This window comes from Ictalurus furcatus, chromosome 24, assembly GCF_023375685.1.
Source record: "Ictalurus furcatus strain D&B chromosome 24, Billie_1.0, whole genome shotgun sequence".
Taxonomy (NCBI): Eukaryota; Metazoa; Chordata; class Actinopteri; order Siluriformes; family Ictaluridae; genus Ictalurus; species Ictalurus furcatus.
In genome coordinates this window covers 20,045,110-20,070,065 of record NC_071278.1, presented here as the reverse complement: position 1 = coordinate 20,070,065, position 24,956 = coordinate 20,045,110, and the positions used below count along the sequence as shown (strand labels likewise).

General features: G+C 39.4%; 1 protein-coding gene across 2 annotated transcripts in view; it reads left to right on the top strand.

Annotated features, from left to right (window-relative positions):
• The window catches only part of LOC128600327 (solute carrier family 45 member 4), a 51,317-nt gene that overhangs the window by 15,781 nt on the left and 10,580 nt on the right, over positions 1-24,956 (top strand). For both annotated transcript variants that reach the window (XM_053612707.1, XM_053612708.1), the window contains exon 3: positions 6,858-7,767. In XM_053612707.1, coding sequence (XP_053468682.1) covers positions 7,467-7,767 — 301 coding nt within the window. In that variant the 5' untranslated portion in view covers positions 6,858-7,466. The remainder of the gene's footprint in view (positions 1-6,857; positions 7,768-24,956) is intronic.

The window sequence follows — 24,956 nt, the reverse complement described above, 5'->3', positions numbered from 1 at the left end:
TAAGTTGTCAGTGCATGTATAATGGAAAATCATTTTGCAAGCTTTCTGTCATGCTGGCTTTAATAATGAACTTTCAGACGCTTTACTGGAGTGTGCAAATGTATAGAAGATAAATGGCATTTCAGTTATCTTTTCTGACACCATTAATGCATAATTATATGAACCCCATCCATACAGCTCGGGAAATGCGGTTTAATTTAACAGGTTGCGTTTACATTTAAGATAGCTACTTATAAAGTGTCAAAATCTCTATGCAAATGGAATGTCAGTGCTGGTATGCTAAAGGTCTGTCGGAAGTCCCGCTGTGCTATTTTCAGACATGTAATAGCATCAAATAAATTAAGCACTTGCTCAGGACTATTTCTTGGAATTGCTGCCTTTTACTAGTAAGTACATTGTGCTGTATTCTCCATATTGATCTCCTTTTCACTCCACGCCCTTTTTCTGGCCCCTGTCTTTTACGAGGCTTGATATTTTTAAAAACATAATTAAATATCTTTTGCTAAATATTTTAGAAAGAGCATAAGAGTAAAAGAACGTGTATTGCATCTATTCTGTTTTTTTTTTTTTTTTTTTTTTTTTTTTTTTTGAGTGCCTAAACCTCAATTTGATCTTTTGTGAGAAGCTGTATGTCTACAGAGTAAGTGTCAGTCTTTCACACTATCTCTCTCAATCTCTCTCTCAGTCTCTCAGCTTTCCAAAAGCCCCTCAATGACAGGTTCTATTATTAGACTCTGCCTGCCCTTTGAATGACACAGGAGAGAAGGCTGACAGCAGTGTGACTGGGTTGGACTTTTTTCTGACATAACATCCAAGACCCTTTCCTGAATTGTGTGCAGCTGGTGGAGAAATGCAGAGACAATGTGGGTGGATGACCTCCTAATAAGAGTTATCATGACTCATGCTGTTATGACTCCTCTTGCAAGTTGTATGACTGCATAATTATGCTTCAGATGTTTATTGGACCTTTAGTGATATCAAAAAATGTGACATGAATAATAAGTATTACGCTGGGATTTTCGACCGTATGCACTGCTTTGTATAAATATTCACCCTACTTGAACTTTTCCACATTTTGCAGTGGAATTTTTACCATTTTTTTTTTTTTACATAAACATAAAAACTTTTTTTGATGGCTCCTTGGTCTTCATGATCGTGTTTGTTTATATATGTTATCTAACAAGCTTCTGGGAGCAGGTGCATCTATGTTGAGATCCTCTGACCCTTTAATTGCTCACGTTAGGATGCCATTCCACTAATTATATAACATTTGGTCATCTGGTGGCATCAGGACTAATTTAGAGATTTCACAGCAACTGGAATGAACACTTGACACAACATTTTATGTATTTTATTCATACATTATTTTGCAAACTATAATGATTTTTCCCGTTTAATATATTGGTGCATTTTGTCTAGATTCATGACATATAATCCCAATTAAGTCTTTTTAGTTCAACAAAATGGTTCTAGTGGGTAAATACTTATGCAATGCTATCCAAGCCCCTGCAGTAGTGTTTCTACAATGGATGCTTGGAGGTATAATGGTTTACAGAGGCTGGATGGATGGATGGATGGATGGATGGCAGATCAAGATCATAATCTCAAAACTATTGCCTGCTTACCTCCAGACATCTTTCACCAGCTCACAGTCAAACCCACACATCTTGTTATACTGTTTGTATTGCCACTTTTATCCAGAGTGGCTTACAATTTAAGTGAGCAGGTGAAGTATGAGGTCTTGTTCAAGGACCCAACAGTGGCAGCTTGGTGGTACCGAGATTAGAATCAATGTCAGCCTTCCGATCAGGAGTCCAGAGCACTACCGACTGTGCCATGATCGCCAACATGCATTCTTCTACATTCAACAACAAAGAGCATGGTGTAATTAGTTTGAACAGCTGAGAGAGTCAGGGCTTAAGCGCCTTGTTCACTGATCTCTAGCTGCTCACTCACTCCAGACATCCAATGGGATTTGACCTCAAAATCTGAAGAACCATTGGCACAGATTCTGAAGCTTATGCTGTACAGTTTCTGCTGGCACACGTGGGTATATAGTCCTGATCTGGGGATGTAATGGTTACCCACCCTGCCAGCTCAGGCACTTCTGGACCTGAACGCACTACTGCAGTCAGCTGGCTCTGCAGTGTGGGTAATTTGTATTTGTGTGTGTGTGCGTGTGTGTGTGTGTGTGTGTGTGTGTGTGTCCACATAGGCGGTAATTACTATGCGACCATGCACAGGCAAGCACAAATCAATTAAGCTTAATGCTTACCTGACACACTGATGAAATGTTACCTATGGGCACTAATTTGCAAGCCTGTATACACACATACAACATGCATGCTTTTATTTACCCTGTTTATTTTTAAAATCAAGTCCTCAGACTTTAAGAGGTGAAATTAACATATACACATAATGGAGAAGAAGTTAGGCCATGCTTGTTTTTCGTAGGATATGCAGGACCATCTTTTTTTCTTGTGTGTTATCTGGACATGAAACATGAGTGTGTTATTGTATACCAAAGTAGCACTTTAACTTGTGATGCCCTTTCTTTCAATGCCATACAATACTAATAATCCCACCTCTCTCTCTCTCTCTCTCTCTCTCTCTCTCTCTCTCTCTCTCTCTTTTTCTTTCTCTCGCTCTTGCTAAGTGTCTAAAGCTCTTAAGTCACAACTGGGCTTGGTTTGTTTAACAAGCCTGCCATAATGACAGAGCTAGGCAAAATGGATTTTGATGCCATTTTATCTTGTGCTATGATTAGATGTCCCTGAAGAATGCAAAATGCCAGGCTCATGGATGTGGAGTAGCCATGGTAAAATGGAACATGATTGGGTGTCTGCATGTTTGGGATAAGTGTGAAGCATTTCTCTTGCGGTTTCTGTTTCTGCAGAATGATTTGTCTGTAATTCAACATTTCCTTCACTTGTTTAGCCCTAATGGCTCATGTCACAAAGAAAAAAACATGACTAGAACCCTCATGTGTAAGCTCAGACTCCATTACCAGAGACCTTCATATTATACCATTAAAAAAATAAATAAATAAAAATCAATAACACAGAGTAATGAAGTTTCTTGAATGTCTTTAGTGCAAACTCATCTATAGGGCTTTCATTTCAACTCATCATGTAGTCACAACCCTTACACTGCACAGAGCTGGAGGACAAAGTGTTCTTGTTACTGGATTAAGATTCCTTCAGCTCTTTGTCATTCCTTCCTGAATGGTTAAGTGCGAGAGAGTAGACACATAGATTGTACCTGACCTGTATCAGATCTGGACTACTATTTCACATTACACTGAGGGTGAGAGGAGTGCAAATCAGGTCTCATTGTTACAGCATGTTTGTTTGACAATGTGTGCACATTGTCCACCTGATGTCCAACCCCATCCATTATGTAACTGTCCCAGCTCATTAGTTCTGTAAATGCCTTCAAAATAATGGTGGAAATAGCTGGGTGTTTTCTCCCAGAGTATGACTTTCAGGTTGTCCCTTATGCTCACCGGCATTAAACTCACAATTTCCAACCTGTTACTAGACACTAAATTACTCAAGGTCAGCAGAAACTCAAGGTCAGCAGAAACCTTGCATTACCTCCTCAATGGCATCACTCATTCCAGTTCAAATCAAACACCCCACTAATCATATCATATAAAATGGCAATTTAAGGTAATACTGCAACCGACTTTAGTGGTTTTCTAATGCGTTTACATGGAAGCCGAGTCCCATCATCATGAAATCCTGCCTTCTGTAGATGCGCTTTGGTGGATCACAGAGACAGGAATTGAGTCTGATGGATGCTTTGCCCGGGTTGATGGAAACTACCACCCGCTTAGCTTATTCTGCAATTGAACTCATCACATTATGCAATGCTCTCGACTGTTCTGAAAGTGTAAAATCTACATTGATAACCTCATAGCATACCTATAATCTCCTAAGGAGAAAACAATGAATGATAGTTTTTGCTATCGTGGATGGCTAATACGCCCTATAAATATGTGAGCTCTGTTTGCAGTGAAAACATGCTTTTTATTGAGATGCAGAAGGAAGCTGCAGTCCATACCAGATCCTCTCTCTGTCTCTGCGCTGACTGTAAATTATAGATTGAAGATGTCGAAGTACTGTCTTCCATACTAATGCAATACCCTGGAGCCTGCATGCAGTTGTCAAGATCTCCCTCATATTGATAGATCTGTGACAGGGTAGCCTTTCCACACTACCACCACCACTACAGTATACACTCAATACATTTCTCTTGTCCCTGTTTCTTCCCTCCGTTTGCCCTTGGTAAAAGAGATATTAATGGGGTTGTCAGTTAGTATTAGAACCTCAGTGAACCAAATATTTAACCCTGATGCTCGACAACTCATACAGTGTATACTTTTGTGTTTATACTTTTGTGTTCCTGCTTGTTTATGATTCTGCTAACACTGCATCATTGATCATAATTAAACATTTGTGCAGATATCGACTACAGGACCATAGAATGCATATTTACCACCATGAATTTCTCAAGAAAAACATAGTTCACAAGAGAACTATGAAAAATAGAAACGAAAAATGGATGCTTCCCATATACTATGTAATTATCGTTTTATTGTATCAAATCTTGGTTTTTCCCCAAATTTTAATAAGAGGCAACGTCTCTTCTCTAGTCCGGTGTCTCTCTGACCACTTGGATGCCATGTTGCCAGTGGAGCATGATCATACGACCATGTGATGCAGCCATCCAGGTTTGTAGAAAAGAGAACTCACTAGAAACTCGCTCCTACTGTGGTAATTTCATTGCTGTCCAGATGCGAGAGTTTCAAAACAATATTACAGACATCTCCTGAAAAACTAATCTGATCCGAATATGGCTACAGTTCATTTAACAACATGGATCAATAATGTCACATCTTGATGATGGAGTCCTGCAGTATTTTAACTTGAGAATCTCTAAATGCACATGATATTCCTGCATTCTGTTTCTGTTATAACTGACAATCTTTTCAATGTTTGTCTCAGTTTGCCGGGATCATATAGTTTCTTCTGTGCATCTGAGAAATGTCTCTCTATTAGCAAAGTGCCTACCAAATTCTGTGTAATAAAAGGAAATCCCATTGGGATGTTGGTTACAGGAGCTGCAGGTGGATATCTGGGCTACCCAGTGGGTCCCCTACTCAAAAACAATTTATATAGATAGATTGGTTGCATCACCATTGGGAGGTGAAGCTGAGTCTCACGCTGCTCAGGTAGCTGATGTGCTGGAGAGTAATTGAGACGTGTTATTTCCACCAGATAGCTGAGAATGGAAAAAGACCCCTGAGGGAGAAATGAGTCATGTTTCAGGTTATACAAAATACATATGCTGACAGATCAACCTTTTTTGCACTAGCGTAGTTCATCCATTTTGTGCTCGAATACGATTTATATGATACGTTTTTAACTCGGACTGTGAAGTCAGACTGTGCAGAGTAAAATGTCCTGAATTTTCTCTAGGATTAGACTGGCTCCAGTAAAAAGACCTTCAGATTTGACTTTAGAAATGATACCATATTAGAATGAGCGCATTAATAGAAACTTGCAGCTGGTACTATCATCAGAGCTGATGTTCTAGAAAAGTAATCAATGCATTCTGAGCAGAAATTGAGAGTTCAACAGTGCTGTGGTATAAAAAGTTCTAAAGCATTTGCTCAGTTGCTTTGAGGTCCTTTACTTAGTGTAGACCTTTCCAGTGGTGTTTAACTCCGCACCAAGCCAAGTATAGTCAACTAACTCTTATTAAGCTTCATTAGCTACAGAGTGCATGTGAGAAACCTGGCCAAAGTGTGTCCCTGGAGAGAAAGACACACGTGTTCAGATCTCCACATCATATCCATGTGGATTTGGTTGACCTGATTTTCAAGCGTGTTAAGAGGTTTAATGAGTGTATGCATGCTTTCACGTGTCGAGTATTTATTTGCAGGAATTGTTCCTCTGCAGGTTTTTACTGCTTTGTCTGTGTACAATCCGTCCAAACGCGCTAATGCCTCTGATTGTTCTGAGCCCGGCCAAGGGACTTTGGCTGATGTGAAGTAAAGACCAATTTGATCAGGAAATGTTCTCAAAGAGTTGCAGTGTTTTACTTTATCAGGACATCATGAATACAAATCCCAGTGATGCGACATCAGTCTGTGGATAGTTCGTGGGAATTTGATGTAAACTGTAAATTGGAGAAGTTCTAGGAGGAACTGCAAATTATAAAAACTGCAAATTTAAAAACTGAGAGCTACTGAGAGGTGAAAGAGGGGTGGGGTGATGAAGTCAGAAAGAGAGGAAAACTAAGACAGTGACTGAGAGAAAAATAGAGAGAGAGAAGATAAGGAGAGAAAAATTAATTAAAAAAAAGCATAAAGAATTATTCTCTTAAAAATTATAAACAATGAATGAATGAACGGTATAGGAAATGATAAGGGATAAGAGAATGAAGAATGAATGGCAAAGATGATGAAAGAGGAGAGAGGAAGAGAAAAAAAGAAGGACTAAGAGGGGAGAGAGAGACAATGTGTCTCTCACTCTCCTGTGCTCTCTCTCTCTCTCGCTTTTTCTCTCTCTTGCTCTCTCTCTCTCTCTCTCTCTCTCTCTCTCTCTCTCTCTCTCTGATGTAACGCTCATTCGAACAGGTGGAACAGCTGAAATTCGAATTGATGAACTTTCTGTCTTTTGTATGTATGTGAAGCAGGTTGGGCTCAACTTATTGTAGAAAAGGGGTAGCAAATGAAAAGGAATGAAGAATAACACTAGCTTTGTGAGCACTGTAATAATGTGATGATTTTGAGAGCCCCAGAACATTAACATCTCGACTTCTCCTTTCTCTCTCCCTGTGTGCGACAGATTGATAAGCCACTCGATGGGGATTCACCGGCGAGCTCCCAGCTGTGTGTCCTGCCCTGCGGCCCGCTGCCTGCCCTCTCTCTTCAACACCTCCTCCACCAAAATCATGAAACTAGTATTAACTGAATGGCAAATGATATGGATTTTTACTGTTTCTAATAGACAGTAAACACACACTTACCATTTACACACACCACACACATACACTTACCCATTTACACACACCACACACACATACATATATATATATATATATATATATATATATATACACACACACACATTCATACCTACTGTCACTTACATACATATACACCTACATTTGCTCACACCAAAGGGAGTGACCTCATGACAAAGCCATATCTCTCTCACGGGTGCATACCAAAAATCCTGACACGGTTCTGCTCAGAGCTTCACGGCATGTCCTTGAGGAACCAAAACGGAATGTATTCTTTGCAGTAAGCGCTTGATTCCTCTCAACAGTGCACTTCGATTACCCAAAGGAGCTGCTTGGATTTTAACGTGCACCATTCATCTTTTGAATTGAGTTGGCTTTATTTTGGTTTTGCACATCTGTAAAGAGTGAGGTGTCCTTCCCTTGCCGATTGCATGCCGACGACGATGGCGCCCAAGAACACTGATGCAGATGCTATGCAGGTGCAGGAAGTCGTGGTGGTCCCTGCCAAGACGGCCAGCAGAGGCTCAGACAGAGGTGGAGGAGGGGACAAGGCTAACGCAGCGGGTGGAGCCACTGGACGGGACCAGGAGAGTCAGGAGGAGTCAGCAAGCGAGGGTTCTATAGACAGCATCCCCTTGCGCCAGTGGGTTATGAACGGAGCCATCATGTTTGGACGAGAGTTCTGCTACGCAATGGAGACAGCCCTGGTGACTCCCGTGCTGCTGCAAATTGGTAAGTTCCAACCTGTGCAGAAAAACGTGACTCCATGACAGTCATTTTATAGTGTTATTTATTTATTTATTTATTTATTTATTTAAATTGACAGATTTGGTTCTGAATGAATGCTAATGATCTTTTTCAAAGATTCCGGGTGGTAACGAAATGAAACGAGTTGATGCAGATGTACATGTGTACACATAAAGATTTTCTAAAAGTGATGTGGATGCAATGGTGACACTTTGCGAACACATCAGGCCCAGAGTAACAGCACATCTGAGATTTTTACCCTTGTGGTTATGCCCTTAACATGGTATTCAGACAATAATGTAACATGAGGGGACATAAATATACATGGGACAGGATTTAGGTTTGCCACGTTAGACATTACTCCTCTAACTCATCACCAAACAGCTCCATTTCTGTGCAGAGTCCCTAACTGCTACAGACAAATATTTACTGCTAGGTTCAATGGCCTTTTAAGAAAAGTGATAAAGTTGAATATAACCATTAGCAACACTGGCATGATGCTGAGTTATGATTGTGAATCAGTGCCGGTCTTAGCTCATTTGGTGCCCTAGGCGAGATTCATCCTCAACGCCTCTGACCACACACACAAAAAAAATTATATAACACTCATTTCTCGTATAATTCTCAATAATATTTTATTTACTTCAATAATACAAAATATTTAAAATTAGTGAATCTTAGTGAAAATTAGTGAATTAGGCATCTGTGAATCTAAAATAGATGTACTTTTTGTTTTTCCAATTTTATCAGGTGTTTCCAGGTACATTAAAAAAAGCATCTGAAATTGTAAGTAATTAGTATTATAAGCATAGTCATAGCTGTTTCCATATTTGGAACATGTTGTTCTTTGTTACTACAGAACTACTGTACACTCAGTCAGTGCTAACTAGTGAAAACATCACTGGCTTTGCTTTTAAATAGTTAGCTTGTTGCTTGTGGACAGCACAGTCTTACTAATAAGTAGTAAATATTAGTAATAATCATCTTTATTATCTAAATATATTAGGGGAGACTGCCTGGGGTCGGGTTTGTTGTTGGCACAAATGATCAGGGTGTGTGACTTCATCGATTGAACAGGTTAAGGTTAAGTCAAATATTCAGATACTGCACATCTATAACAGCATCTTATTAAGGAAGCAAAAATCAATCCGTGGTGTGCTTAACCATTAGCATTTTTAAGAGTTGGACAGAAGTCAACCAATCCCGGTCAACATTGTAAATCCATTATCTAAATAATTTAACACCACAAAAATGACAACTGATATAGAAATTGTAATTAGCTTACTTTTATTTTTTTCCACTCTTCTTTTTTCTTTTTTTTTCGAATTTGAGTTCCTGATGGTTTTTGTCGCTTCATTTTGCATCTCAACTAAAAATTTTGATTGCTAATGCCGGTAATACGTCAGCAGCGTTAGCATAAAAAATTATGCCATGATCTTTATCGTCCCTAATGCAGCGAAAAAAACCTAAATCATCATCACTGACACTCACACACACTTCACAATCACACCAACGGTGATGACTGATAAGTATGATGCACTTTTTAAAAATCACAGATGATTAGTGTCTTGCACACACTTCCGCTTATTTACATCAGCACTAGAGAGTGCCAACAAACCAATTTGACCAAACAAATTTTTTGATGTAATAAAAGGCATGAGGAATGGGGCGGTGGTAGGGTGGCGGTGGGGCGGTGCCCAAAATATGGTGACGACCTAGATGGCTGCCTATGTCGCCTAATGGATTGACCGGCCTTGTTGTGAATAGTCATAAGAGGACATGTCCTGATTCTTTGGAAAGTTGTGTACTACTCTGGAATTGTACCAATGCATGAAATCACAAGATCACAGAATCACTGATGGCATAATAAGAACAATGTGGGGCAATGTTTTACATACATAAAGGCAGACAGGCAGCTGCATGAATCTACAGTGAATGCATTACATTAGCTACAGCCTACTTGTTCATTTATACCAGACTCCTGGTGGTCATTATGTAAGAACTGCAGTGTTTTGTGATTTTTTTGTTTGTTTGTTTGTTTGTTTGTTTTTGTTTTGTTTGTTTGTTTGCTGTTGTTTTTTTGTAGTCAATGCAACTAATAATAATACAATACAAGTGAAGGAACATAAACCAGGCATTAATATGAAAATGATATATACTTCGAGGATAATGATACACCCATTTATAGTGGCTTGTAAATTCTACACCCTATGGTGTTATTAATAGCTTTTATATTTGGACCTGCTTAAAAAAAACAAACCTTGAGTACATGCCTCCCAACATGTGGTCTTCTGAAGGTCAGATTTCTTGGGGTTCGTTTGCCACATGGATCATTTACATGCCTCACTTATAACCTCACACAGAGGGATGAACTATATTCTTATAGGCTGCAGGGTCACCCTGCCTCCAAAACCTGCTGCTTAACTGGCTGAGAGAAGCATCAGTCACCTCACACTGCTCAAGTCCAACCCAGAATGTAGCCTACAGCCTCCAGACTGTAGCTGGCCAACTGTAGACTATGCTTATACTGACTACACAGAAAAATGTGGTCTCAGAAAGCCAATATATTTACTCACCACTTAGTTATGATATTTACTTGCTGCAAGTGATGAGTGTCAGCTGAAATCAATTCAGACTTCATTTGTAAATTATGATTATCCCATGGTCATGCATTTGATTATTCATTTACATAATCTTATTTATAGGAGTTACTAATGCATATTTTTTATTTGCACTTCCATCCAACTTAACATCCATCTATCCATCTTTCTGAACTTTTAATGAAAATTCCATACATCCATCCATCCAGCTGAACTCACAACTAATATTGCATCCATCCATCCATCTATCCACCCATTCATCCATCAGAATTTTTAACCAAAATTCCTCTCGTCTGTCCATCCATGTATAGCAAATTAATTAAATGCCAAAACATGATGGATGAATGGATGGAGGTCATTGATTGATTGATTTGGGAAAGTTGATCCCTGAGGGAAAAAATTGGCATAAATGACAGACACAATCTGTGGTCATAAAGGTGTTCTAATTTTATTTTTCCTTGCATGTGTGTGTGTTTAAAAGGCCCAGAAAACTGGCATCACTCTCACACAGAGCAATTAGCACATAGCTAATTAGAAAGCCTAGAAACAGATCAATGAACACAAAATGATGGCTAATTTTCAAGAGTTCCCTTTTGCACTGAAAGTTTTTGTGTGAGTCTTCAGAGAGACAGATAGTGAGAGAGAGAGAGAGAGAGAGAGAGAGAGAGAGAGAGAGACTTAAGTTGTAGAGGCATTATTAGCATAACACTAACACTGAGAATTGCTCTAGGTGTTTTACTGGGGTATATTGGGAGGCACGTTGGAGGGCACATGGTAAGGTGAGCTTGTGGAAATCCACTTGGAACTATATAGATAGGGTTACACTGACGCAAAAGAAGGCCTTTGCTGGCTTTGATACTTTGTGTGTGTTTGTGAGAGACTGGGAATCTTCTGTTTCACTCTCATGGTTTTCTCCAGTCAGAGGAAACAGTGACTACGTTTACATGGTAGTCTCTTAATCAATGTATGGTCTTAATCGGGTTGAGTGGATTATTGCTGTCCATGTAAACGCAGCTATTAACAGGGTTGTTGGGATATTAAATGAGTCACACACAATTAACACATACTCTGTTCAAAACCTGAAGATGTTTATTTAAGGAGAAAAGTGTACAATTATAACTCGAAATTATTCTTTTACTAAATCTCTCTCTCGCTTGAAGTTTCTGTTAATGTGTCATCAAAAAGTTGTGTTGACTTTTTTTTTCCCTCCCCCCTGAGGCCAGAACGTGGGAACTGCCAGTACCTGATGCCCTCTTTGCTTTCACTGTGACTTTTTTTTTTTTAAGCAAGGATAACTGCCAAATCCTACACTTCTTAGTAGATGAATGACCCGTGGTATTGTTGTAGGGCGAAGTCAAGGGAATATGTGCTAGTCTTTTGTGCAGGGTTTTTTATTTGTATTGCTGTGCTGTAATTGGTTGTTCATTCTGCACTGCTTCTTTGTGCAAATTGTTTTTAACTGGCGAGTGCACCTGGCATTTTTTTCTGAATAATCCTCACACTTCAAACTGAAACAACTTGGCATCCAATTGAAAATTATAGCAGCCTCGTCGTATTTGGTAACAGATTGGTGCATTCCTAAAAAATAAGGAGAGTGAAGTCCAAAAGTCTGAGAGCACTGGTGAAAATATTTTTTTGAAATATTTTCAAGAGTTTCTTATTATTTGGTACGTCCCGTTTTTGCTTTAATCACCGTGTGCACTTGAGCTGGAATGGATTCCACGAGTTTGCACGTAACCTTATGATCCATTTTAGATCAAATTCATCAGAGTGTCGTCTGAGCATGTGCTTCAATAGAAAAGAGTAGGCACGAGGAAAATCTGACCTTTTGTATAAAAGGGTTATACAAAAAACCCCTAAGTTATAAACTCCTTGCGAATTGTCATATCACCAGATGGAGTAAATAAGGGCATTGAAATAGTACAGAATTTTGAATATTAAATATTCAAGATATTGAGCATTTACTTTCCTTGTTTTAAATATTTTAAACAATTTAAATACATTTTTACAAAATCCCAGATTTACAATGTGTTCTCAGAGTTCTGGACCCCACTTTATGTATACATTCTGTGTATGTGCATGTGGATGTGCTTTCTTAGTAAAAGTGTTCAAAACAAGGGATGATCAAGGTGACATATGATAAGCTAATTGGCTGGCATAGCACTTTAGAGTTGTGTAACGGCTGTGAACGGATTAACACTGATGACATGTCAACAGCTGATGTCCATCACAAGATTAGTTTTTGTCTAGTAAGCTGAACCTGCAAGTGGCTTGTCTGATTTAATGATGCAGGCAGTTTGCTGAGTGTTGACTGTTGAAGCTAATTCGTCACACAGTAGAGATTTTCCTCTGCATTCGTATGAAATAGTACACTATTCACTATACACAAATGATACGTTGATGCACGGTCATTAAAGATGTTGTACCCATAGAAACAGGAGCTGTATTGTATGAGAAAAGTAGCAAGTATTGTTATCAGCCATTGTGTTGTTGTATTGTTCCTGCGCTTCTCATTAGTCCTTGTCCCATGTGAAATGTGAACTGGCACTGAGGGCAGTTTGCAGCATTAGACAGGAGCCAACCGTGACCTCAGGTGTTTATAGCAGTGAACAGGGAGGAGTATGTACATGGCCCAGGAAAATGTCTGATGCTTTAGCTATGGTGGGAATGTGTTGCTCAGCTGATTTCTGGTTGGTTCTTGGCTGAGATGATGCGTTTTCCCATCCCACAACTCTGCTGACAAAGATGGGAGGCAGTTGTGGATTTTTTTTCAGCGTGTTGTTTTTCTTCTAAGTAAGGAATGAGTGGTGTTCGCAATCCATCTTCATAGCCTGTTGGTTTCAAGCATTCCACACCAAAAACTGCCATTTTTAGCTATGCTTACTACTCCAGAATGACTGTTATTGGAACATTTCTGGCCTGCTGTCAGAATAGAACAGAATTTTTTTGAAAACCTTTTTATACATGACACAGATTGTACTGAGTGCTGAGCAAGAAACCTTTCTCTCTCTCCTCTCTCTCTCTCTCTCTCTCTCTCTCTCTCTCTCTCTCCTATAAAAGGTATAAAAGCCTTGTACACTTAACCATCTGGACATCATCAAGTTGTACACCATTAGTGACATAAATGTATTAGGGATCATCCACACTACACAGACTGCCAGATAAGGTCCCAGGGATTGCTTTCTAATTAGGTTAATATTGGTCTTGTAGGAACACAGTATACAGATACACAGTGTAAATAATCCATTCCAAAAATGATTATATGTGTAATTTATTTACTAATACGTGACTTCTCGTCCTCTTGTCTTAACAGCACAAGCTCTGGCAGGGACGGTTGTCACTAGTGTCTTCTGTCAATTTGAGCCCACTCTTCCTCTGACTCGCTGTACAGTATAGTTAGAGTTTGTGGTGCTTATGTTGATGTGGAATTACTTGGAAACATTTTTTTAAATCTGGGATTGAGGTCTGGTGATTTTAATGGCTGGTTAAAGTGTTCCAGCATGATTTTTAAGCAAGCCACACACAGATTTGGCCCTACATACAGTCGACATTCTGGTACATGAAAGTGTCAGTAGCAGGAAAAGAACAGTACCAGGTCCAGGACCTTGTGTTCTGCCTGCGTATGTAGCACAAAGGATTTGTCCAGAGCTGTTTCCGAATATCCGTACTATCCTACTATACAGTAAGCGAAAAACAGTACAGTAAAGGAGTAGTATGTCCGTATTCTCAGTATTCATAAAACAGTAGGTGACAAATACTCGGATGATCAACTGCTTCCACTGAGATTCTGCAGTAGGGAACCAAAGGACACTGCGCATTCCCATAAGGCAGCGGGACCGGTGCGGAAGAGCTGTCAGAACCAAAAATGGTGGAAGGCAGGGCGTCGGCTCTTTTTACGTTTTTGCGGTTATTATGACGGTCACATGACACTGCCAACATGGCGGATGTAGTATGTCCAGATTGTATTCATACTCCACACATATACTGATCAGTATGTACTGTATCAACAGCTGGGCAGCAGGTACTGAATCGAATGCAGTAAGTATTGTCACAGTACGTGATTTCAGACCCACGGCGGGTGTGCAACCTTTTGCCATTAACAGAATCCTAATGCTTGGGGAACTTGGTCGCTAAATTGATGACTATTTAATAGCTCTATAAAAAATTTTTATCCCATATCACAGTATATATATTTTTAGTTCATTTTGATAATTAAGCATGCAGCAATTTCAGCTGTTTTGTTCAGGCCCAAAGTTCAATGAAATAAATTAAACAAATAATTAATAAAGATTAATTTAAATATTCAACATACTTTATCATTTTTTTTTAAATTAAAGACAGATTTTTTTTTTGTTTGTTTTAATGATGATGAGCTGACATGAATCATGTTAGATATATATTGTTCTTGGGCACGGGACTTTTTTATTTTGCTGGTATCTCTTGTGATTTGTTCAAAAACAGACATGAGATATATATATATATATATATAATATACAGACACACACACACACACACACATATACATATATATATATATATATATATTAAAATACATTGTACATTGGTTAAAAAAAAACACAAAGTGAGAATTTGGCACATAACGTTTTGAAAACAAACTCTTCAAATGTATTTTGCCAGTCAACCGCCCCCCCCCCCATGCTTTTGGTATAAACTGGGCCATCTGAATCATTGATCAATCACAAGTTTAATGTCAATTATCCTGCCCACATAGCTTTAATCAAAATCCATTTTTGCTATAATGTTATTCTCAGAGTCTGTGCAACATGGTATACAAAATTAACCTTTGGTTTTCTAGCAAAATAATGTGCTACACTTTAATGTTGAGAATACACAGGCTCATATTTCCAAGTAACCTGCAGCTTTATTCTCTGTTGTCTATCTCTGGGTCCACCGCTTTAGCTCTGTCATGTGAAACATCTCTGAGCTCTCCCCATAGATCCATTTGACTCAATTGGCTGTGAACATTTTGACATCTGGCTAGAAATCCAAGAGTTTTACAGGGGTCATGACATGATTGTTCATGTTTTCCTTCTGTTTGGGAGTGTAATGTATCTGTTTGTGCATGTATAAGCTCTGCAAAGTCATAAAACTCTTTTCCCGCACAGGGATTTATTCTATCTAACAGAGAACACTGCTCCAGACCTGCCCAAAACGCGGCATTCGAAGTCCAGATTTACTTCTGATTTACTTTCATTTCTCTATGTCACGGCGTGTTTACCAACATAAACACGCGCAAAGGCAGCCACGAAGAAAGAAGGCAAGGCTTTAGAGAATTCAGCCGCCATTCCATGTGTGTTTCTGTGTGAAAGCAAAACCTCTTGCTTAGCCTTCCGAAAATGGACAAATCAGTGGTTACTGTTTATTTATAATGCTGTTTCTGAGCAGTACAACCCAAACATTTGCTTGTGTACAGCACATTTTACGGAGGACAGCTTCCTGAACCTGGGCGAGTACAAGGCAGGCTATACACAAAGGCTTCTCCTGAAAAGTCGAGCGATTCCCGCTTTGGTCGGACAATCTTGAGCTTCTGAATGAGAACCTGTAAGTGTGTTTGATTATTTTATGAAGTATCTGCTATTGACTGTTCAAATGCGGAGTTTTGTGTTGTGGCTCAGTTGTAGACCTCTGCTAACATGCTAGCTAAAGTTTTCTTTAAGCGTTTGTTTGTATGTTGGTGGTCTGACAGAGGTGTTGATTATAGCTACTGTTGTGAGTCGATCTTGAAACAGTTTATATCAATCAAATCACAAGAATCCTAGCTTTCCAATGGTATATTGCATGAGTACCTATGTAAAGCAGCTGTGTACAGCATAGTTAGTCCCCCCGGTGGGGTTGGAATTTACATCGTATCTAAAAGGTGAGAGAGTTACAAAATAAAATCTTACCATCCCCTGGATCATCCATATTTTCTGACTAGGGCTCAAACTGATACGGTAAAACCGACCTTCGTGCAATTCAGTGTGAGCAGCTCAAGCAGCGCAGGTATGAAACAGGCTTTAGAGTTGCTGTAGAAACCTTGGAGGCTAACGCTAAGGCTAACGCTAACGGCCGTTACTTTTCTGACACATGCAATTTTTTTTTGTCCAATCACAGTTCAGTGGGTCAGTTGGCCAATCAGAGCACTCTAGGCTTTTCGGAAGGATGGGCTTTGGAGAAATCAGAGCGTTTTATGCAGCCTGGGAATAGAAGTACTTCAGTAATGTACAGTATTTGACAAGTAATTTGTTGAACATTTAAAGTATGTTAACCTATTCTCTTACAACCAGTACACAACATAATTAAAAATCATGATATGACCCCTTTAAGCACACTTTGGCTTGGGAAGATGCTTTAATTCCTCTGATCCTACTGATGCAGACCAGTTTTTACTAGTTCTAGTCACAATTTCCTTTACCTATTGAATTGGATGTTTATGTCTTACAAACTGTTGGGATGCATTTGAAGCTTGTGAAACATGAGAAGCTTGGTGCAATCAGGGCTCCTTTACACACATGCAACAAGTCATCACTCTGAGATCTCCAGCTTGTCCTCTCCAGTAAGTAGACGTCCAGAAAGAAGGATGAGGACATGTTATGCAGACACAACTCACGAACCAATGTGAGTCTTTAGTTATCACCCTGCTGCAATGCCTCATAGTTATGTTACATCTCACATACAGATTGCAAGAATTTAAGAATTTAGCAGTGTGTTCCTTACAGATCTTAAATGTCTATGGGGGTTTTGAGCGTTTGATAATACAATGTCGGGGGGTGGTTAAAGAGAACATATTTGATGGGCTGCACAATATATATATATATATATATATATATATATATATATATATATATAAAAATCAATGACAGGGTAGTGTAATGATGCGGTCCTATTCAAAATGCAGTGACTGTTATCGCCCCAAAAATGTATTATGTTACCACATACCGACGTTTCCAATAATATCGCATTATTCCATAAATGTTAGATAAACCTTCATCTTTAACATTATTAAATAACAACACATTAACCCAAGCTGTGTGGTATAACAGAAAATACTGCATATTGAAATTGAAAACATAAAAACACAGTATGTGACTGAATGATTTAGCAAATTTGTTCCAAAAGATCTAGATCGGGGGGGGGGGACGGCGGTGGTGGTGTGTTGGGATAAATTGTCGATTCACATAACTCAAAAGTAATCCTTTTTGTCAAGTGAATGCAAGACGATCTTTAACCGTGACACGTCACAGCTTCACCTCGCAGATACATAATCACGATACGCGTTATTGTCCAGATCATCCAGCTGTAGTGCTTGTGTATCTGTGCTATTTTGAGACTACTGGAAAGCAAGATGATTGCGTCATAACAACACTGCTGTTTGCTGTTCACATGAACTTCTTGATGATTGGATTTTCATCAGTTTTGCTAAAACAATGGCTCGGTTCGTTCGCCTTTTTAAATATCAAATGCAGCCAGTGCCCCCCGTCACCTTCAGCCATCTGGAACCACAAAGGCAGGAAGCAGCGGGTTCTGTGAGAACCTGTGAGGTTTTATTTCTCCGTGGTCAGTCCGTGGAAGGAGGATTACAGCTCTAACTGCGACGACTGAACCGCTGCTCTGTCTTTCTACACTGCACTATGTTTCATAATGTGTATTCCCATTGCTCTGCAGCACTGTGTGTGTGTGTGTGTGTGTGTGTGTGTGTGTGTGTGTGTGTAAGAGAGAGGGAGAGGTATTCACTGGTTGTCCTGTTTATGCCTGATGTAGTGGTGCAGTGTTACATAATGGAGCTGACTCAGTATGACAAAGTATGTGTGTGTTTTTTTTTTTTTTTTTCCTTTTCTTTTTCTTGTGTGTTGCAGCCACATGCGGTTTTAATTATGCCCTATGGGAGGTGGAAGACAGGTCAGTTTTCTGCAATTAAAAGATGTTTGACTTTTGAAGGCAGGACATGATCGCTGCTGCATGCTGCATACACACTTGAGAAATGGAGGCTGTGAGCGTACTGCAGTAATGCTGAGATATCGTGTACTTTACCACATCGTGCATGATATTCTCTCTTCATGACACACACCTTATCCTGGTATACAAGTGTGTGCCATCGTTATCTCCTACATCTAACTTGTTTGTTTTGCCTCAGTTCCTCTTTCTCTGTTGCTTACGCTGTCTTTTAGACCTGCTGTCTTTTTGTCAGTCTTTTTCTTATTCTCTGGCTTTCTTTTATCTATCTACAGTGCTGTGAAAAAGTATTTGCACCCTGATTTCTTCTGTTTTCGTGTGTATATCTCGTACTAAATTGTTTCAGAAATGAAAATAAAATCTAAGAACAAACAAACAAACAAACAAACAAAATAAATCAGCTAAACACTTTTCCACAGCACTGTATTTCCTCCTCTTGTTTTTCCCCATTTATACCTTTGCATTTTTATAGCAATTTGTTGAATAATTAATTATTGTCAACACTAGAGACAGTAAGCTCTCTGTATTGTGATTGAGTAGCTCAGTGTTGAGCATACACTCACTCATGAGAACGCCAGTGTGACATCTCTATATTAATATTTCATTCCTCCATCTGCTGGATCAGAGCTCAGTTCCTGGTGAATGCAGTGAGTAACCTGAGTGCTTCCGTCTCCCCCAGCAGACTGCCGGTGCCCACAAGGTGTCCTATCCTGCCCATCTGCATCACTGTCTCATGTACTCTGTTGTTGCCAGCTTAACCCCCTGTCCCCTTCCCCTTCTTGTACCAGTAACTGCTTGTAGGAAACCTTCTCAGACCAGACGATTGGAAAAGCTGCAGAATGTTCTTAGCTTGTGAATTTGGTACTGATGTCTGAAATCTTTCTAGTGCTCAGAAACCATAGTTAATGGTGGATCTGAAAAGCTCCAGGGGGCAGGTTTTTGTCTCTGAGCCATTTGTGTTGTCTATAGCTGAGAAGACATCCAGGCATGTTTGGCCAGCATGTGTCAAACATTTGGGAGTTCATTATGATTACAACTGAGACATGTTTATTACTAAATGCTCAACGTTGTGGTTGAATCACCATTAAAGCTTTTATGCAGAACGTAATAACTTGGGGTTTCCCTGTCAGAGAGTGTTCCAAATAAAATCTCTTTAAATACCCCAAGAACTCATACATCCATCCATATTATAGGGGCAAGATGAAATGCCAGTCCATGGCAGGAACACTCAGGGACGTAACCTGACCTGGGAATTTGGGGATGTAGCCCCAAAGATTTTTTCTTTAGCCCAAAATAATTCTCAACTTAGAGTCTCTACGTAACTGAACGTCAGTAAAAGAAAATGGAAGTGTTGTAATTTTGTATCTTCAGTGAATGGAGGCAAGACCAGTCAGACAGAGTTTACAAGAAAATATGTGTAAATACTCGTGTCTTATTGGCTGACAGGTCTCAGTTCTGCCAAACACTAGCTCATAGTCAGTCAGTGTGACAGGGGAAATGGATATATGCTGATTTTTACCAGTAAAGGGCTGTAAACCCATACAGTGATAGCTTAGTTGTGCCTCCCCTTGGGTAGCAACAGCAACCTTGCCTAGTCTTGTGTTAGATAGCCAAAAAGTTTTATATTTTATTGGTCTGGTAGTATTGCAAACAGTGATAACCCAGATGAACACTTTTTGTCCCATTTTCACATTTTTTAAGCAATTATCCCTCACACACAAGAAACAAAATGCATGGAAACAGTCTATTTAGAAGTTCTTTTTTTTAAAAAAAAAAAAAAAAAGGGGGGGGGGTGGACTTTGGCAAATGCATACATGTAATAAACGTATCTGACCTCTTATAACCATCCATAGAGCAAGTTTTGCTCCAGGTAATAGTCATGTCATCTATGAGCATAAGTCCTGTTTTGTGATATCACTAAATATGTTAAACAATTACATGGACATACGCTTTAATAATTCTGAAATTGCCTAAGACATTTAGTGATGTACACTTGCTGGGAAAAAAAAAAAATTGTTAAAGTTAAAGATAATGTAGAATATAGCTGAGAGAAAGGAATCAGAAACTCCAACACATAGTCACATGAATTTTCATGCCATAAAGTTCGAGTGAGCTATTAGTTATTCAAATCGAACCAACCCCTGTAAAGCCTGCGGCCACTTTAGTGTGAGTGCTCGACCCAGCATGGATACTGACAGAGCGGGAGAAAGGAAAAGAGAAAGCACCTGTTTCCTGCTGCTAATGTGTGTAATGGTCTGGTGAAGGAGTGCTTCAGGCTTCACTACTCTCGCTTTCTCTCTCCTACATACACACACACACACACACACACACACACACACACACACACACACACACTGCAGTCCTGTATATCTTAACTCAATTTCATTTTCTCATTAACATGATGTGAATAGAAAGTATTTGGAAGAAAAGTTAGGTTCATTGTAAGTGTAAGTGACTGCAGCGGAGGGAAATGAGTCAGCAGTTAAATCACATGTAAGCATGAGTCTGGTGGACATGCGTGTGCATGTGTGTGTGTGCAAGAGTAAATTACTCGGGCATTCCTAGTCAGAATGGTCTTTAATTATGTGTGTGTACGTATTATAGCTCTATAGTTTGTGATGTATCAGTATCCCAGATATAAAAAGACATATGATGGTGTGTGTTAGTAGATCCCTCTTGTGAATTGCCTCTCTCTCTCTTTCTCTCTCTCTCTCTCTCTCTCTCTCTCTCTCTGTCTCTCCTCTCCCTCCCTCTCTCTCCCTCTCTCTTTCCGTCTGCCACTGTGTCTCTCGCTACTTCCTCGAGTCCTGCGACTCACTGTGCTCTCAGTATTGTTAGCCATTTTTGACCTGCCAAGGGAAAAAAATCCTCCTGTCATTATTTACTACGATCTACGATCTTCCTGTTTGGATGTTTACTCAGTGCCGTTTTCGAGGAAAAAACAACTTGCTCACCAGCTAATTCCGATCTATCCCATTTGTTCACAATCTCTATGGAACATGAACAATCTCACAATCTCTATGGAACATGAACAAAGACAAAGCACATGTATTAAAAACAGTTTTTTTGGGGTCAGAAGAGGAAGTGACTTGGTGGACGGTGGTGCAGTTTTATTGCTTGTGGGCAGGAAGTTCTCAGCTACAGAGTTAAGAAGGACCAGAGGTACCTCCGTTGGGGTATATGCACAGCGTCACGTCTCTATGCTTCCACCCTGAGAAGAGCTTCCAGGAGGTTCTTCTCACAGCTGCTGAGCATCATGCCTGTAGACCCTGGTGTTGAGTACACACTCCAGCTCTCCCTGCTTAGGGAAAAGTATTGTGCTGTGGTGAGTGTGGAACAGGTGCATTGGCTGTTTTCCAACAGCCTGTTGGAACAGAGCGTGAGACCTGTGCTTTTGTTTTCCCGAGCTTGTGAAGCAAGATCTGGTCTGTAGCTCAGCTGTTACATCGTTGACATTATTACATTTGAAGTGAGTGTCCATAACCTTTTGAGAATTTCTTGTACTCTCCTTAACAAGAACTATTCAGTTCAATTCCTGGACAGGTTTCTGTTTTTCTTTCCCACTGTACTGTAGGAATGATCACAGTAGCAATGGTCAGTGGTAACTCAGTGTTTAAAGTCTCTGGGTTACTGTGGTCAGGAGTTCATGCCGCAGAGTGCCAAGCTGCTGCCATCAACATTGCTACAGCTGCACTGTAGTGAGACAGAAAACCAGGAACCTGTCAAGGAACTGTACAGTTATTGTTCAGATGATTTTCCTTAACCCTAAATTTTGACCCTAAATTCCTAAACTGTACAGAAACTGTGCCATGGTTTTATTGATCAATGTTGGGATCAATGTTCCGTATTGGTTTTACTTTTTGTGAATGTCAACATGAACGCTAATGTAGATTTAACAACACAATGCACAGTTTATTTGTTTTTTTTGCTTTTCTCCGGTGAGCACTATTTCACTAGAATTGCATATATAATATACTCGTGCCTGTAGAAAAGCAAGAGCTGCATAAGCCTTTCACTTTGCCATGGTGCTACATGTTTTGAAAAGCCAGGTAAGAGGTTTGAGTTGTCTGCCAAAAACTACTTACTCTGCAGGTGGAACTAAAAGGTTTCCTGGAAGAACTATATCCCAGAAAACTAAGATTAGCCACAGTTTCTCCTGAGTAAACATGCCTTGAGTTCATGAGCTCCTAAAAGCTCCTGCAGTGAAAACATGCTTATAATCAGCTCAGTAATCCTGAACTGTATTACAATTTTAGCTCCTGTATGTACATGTAGGACTGTCAGTTATCCACTACAATACAATAACTGCGCACCATGTTAGTCCATCGCAGGTATAGTGACAAGTTTGCGAAATGAGTGTACTGATGTACTGTAAAATCACTTCTCTCTAGGCTTAAAGCAATACTGCAGTGTGTTTCAACCTGATTTCTATCTGCCACATCTGAAGCACGTGCGACAAAAATTTCAACTTTTCGTTACTGACAAACGAACAGAAAATCTGTTTACACTAATTTCACTTATAATGAACTAATAATCCAAGGGCAGTTGCTGAACTCTGTCAAGAAATGTTTAAAATGCATGACAGGAATTCAAAACTACAACTGGTACACGTAAGATTAAAGGTGTAGGGATGGGCGATATTATTGCACATCTTACCAGAGCTGTTTGTATATAGTGTTCTCCAGATTTCTAGCTTTCTTACACACACTGTTGTAGCCCTGTCCAATCAAGTAGGTAAGGCAACAGGTGTGTAGGTCAGGCAGAAACTACAAATTTTTCCACCTGAAAAAGAATTGCTGCTTAATTTACAGATACTGCGGAATTCTACAACAATGACCTGAGAAGATCCGTTAAAATCAGCACATGACCGGATTAGGTCCTACACTGACTTTATCTTTCTAAATGTGCTACATTTGCTGTATATACACACACCCCAAGTGTGTTTATCACTCTCTGGACTGCGTTGTGCTCCACATGCTCTGTCACCCTCAAATGGTCTCTGTGTCTGTCTAAGGCTGCAGATACCAAAGTCAATTTTGGCTTCGGCGCTCATACTGTCAGCCAGCATACACAGCCCATGCAATAACGATCCCATCTCATACCAGCCTTGGCAGCCTCCCTGGTGCCTCTATTGGTGTGTGTCCACACCACACCGTCAGGAACATCTCAACTGCATAATGACCGTGCTTCAAAGCTTCCTTTTTGTCTTCCTGGTCGGCCTTGATTCCTTCTTTGTTTAAAAACGGATCTTTCTTATTTAAGATGGTGGAGATTGCAGTGGATCAACTTGCTAATTCAGCACGTGCACACATTTACACTGTGCCTCCTGAATCACTGTTACTATGCCAACATTCACACACTGAGAGCTCGCTGAATTAATTGGAAGAGGTCATGAATGGGTTATACAAACTCCATGTGACACGTGGAGCGAATAGTAAGGTCTGCCCTGTTTGAGTGGGTGCATATTTGTGTGGGTGTCTCTGTACTCGTTTTGTGCACGTTACATGATAAAGTGGCATGGAATGGCTTGTATTATTAAAGCAATGCTCCCAATGTTTTTCAATGTAATCTCTGTTGGCTACATCTGTGCTGTATGTGTGTGTGATTACCACTGACTAGAATTTCAACACCATTTCCAAGACCTGAGGGGAAAAAAATAAAGATTGTTTACTAGGAAAACACTTATAATGAAAGTCCAAGGGCAGATGTTGGGGCTATTATGGGAAACATACTTTTTTTTTGTTGTTTTTGTAAATCTCTATAATTAATCCTATTAGAGACAGGACTATTTTATCTAAGTGAAGATTTTGTGGTTATGCATTTATTTATTTTTTGTTACAACCTTCAAGTAAGTTGAATTAATCAAAATTGATTTTATTTATTTATTTTTGATCTTGTGTATAAAACCACAGCTTTGGTACGACTTTGTCGAATACCTTTATTGTTAGTGTAATGGCTGTAGTTTCGAATTCTCATTACATAGGCATGCACTTTTAATATTTATTGACCAAGTTCAACAACTGCCCTTAGACTTGCATTGTAAGTGATTTTTTGAGTAAGCAAGATTTCTCAGTACAGGAAAACGTGTCAGTGCTTGTCCTTGGTAATTGGACATCCACTACAAATGCAATGCATAGAGATTAGGTTAAAAAAAAAAACACTGAAGTGTTCCTTTAAGGTAAACAAAGCAATTTCTTCCTATTGCTATTTACCCTAACTTGGTCTTAAACTGCTATGCAAGAAATAACTGTTATTATACAGTTAAAAAAAAAAAAAAAAAGCTTAGCGCCACTTACTGCACGAGTATTCAACAGTTTATCAAAACATATTGTGTTATAAAACCTTGTATCAATAGCAAACTCATTCAGCTCTTGTAGTGAGAAACAGAGGAACCAGGCTCACTTCCTCTCTACCACTTTGGCCTGTGATGAATGATTTCCCAGGTAACATGTTGTTATTGAGGTTCAATGAAGTTTACTATTCAGTTCCATGTATAATTTCCTTCTCTTTGAAAGACAAAAAGCAAAAACAAACAGGGCCTCGTCCAGTAACAAAGAGTGGTGCGTGTTTAATGGGAGAAATTTACAAGATTGCAAGTTTAATTTTACACTCTTTCTTATA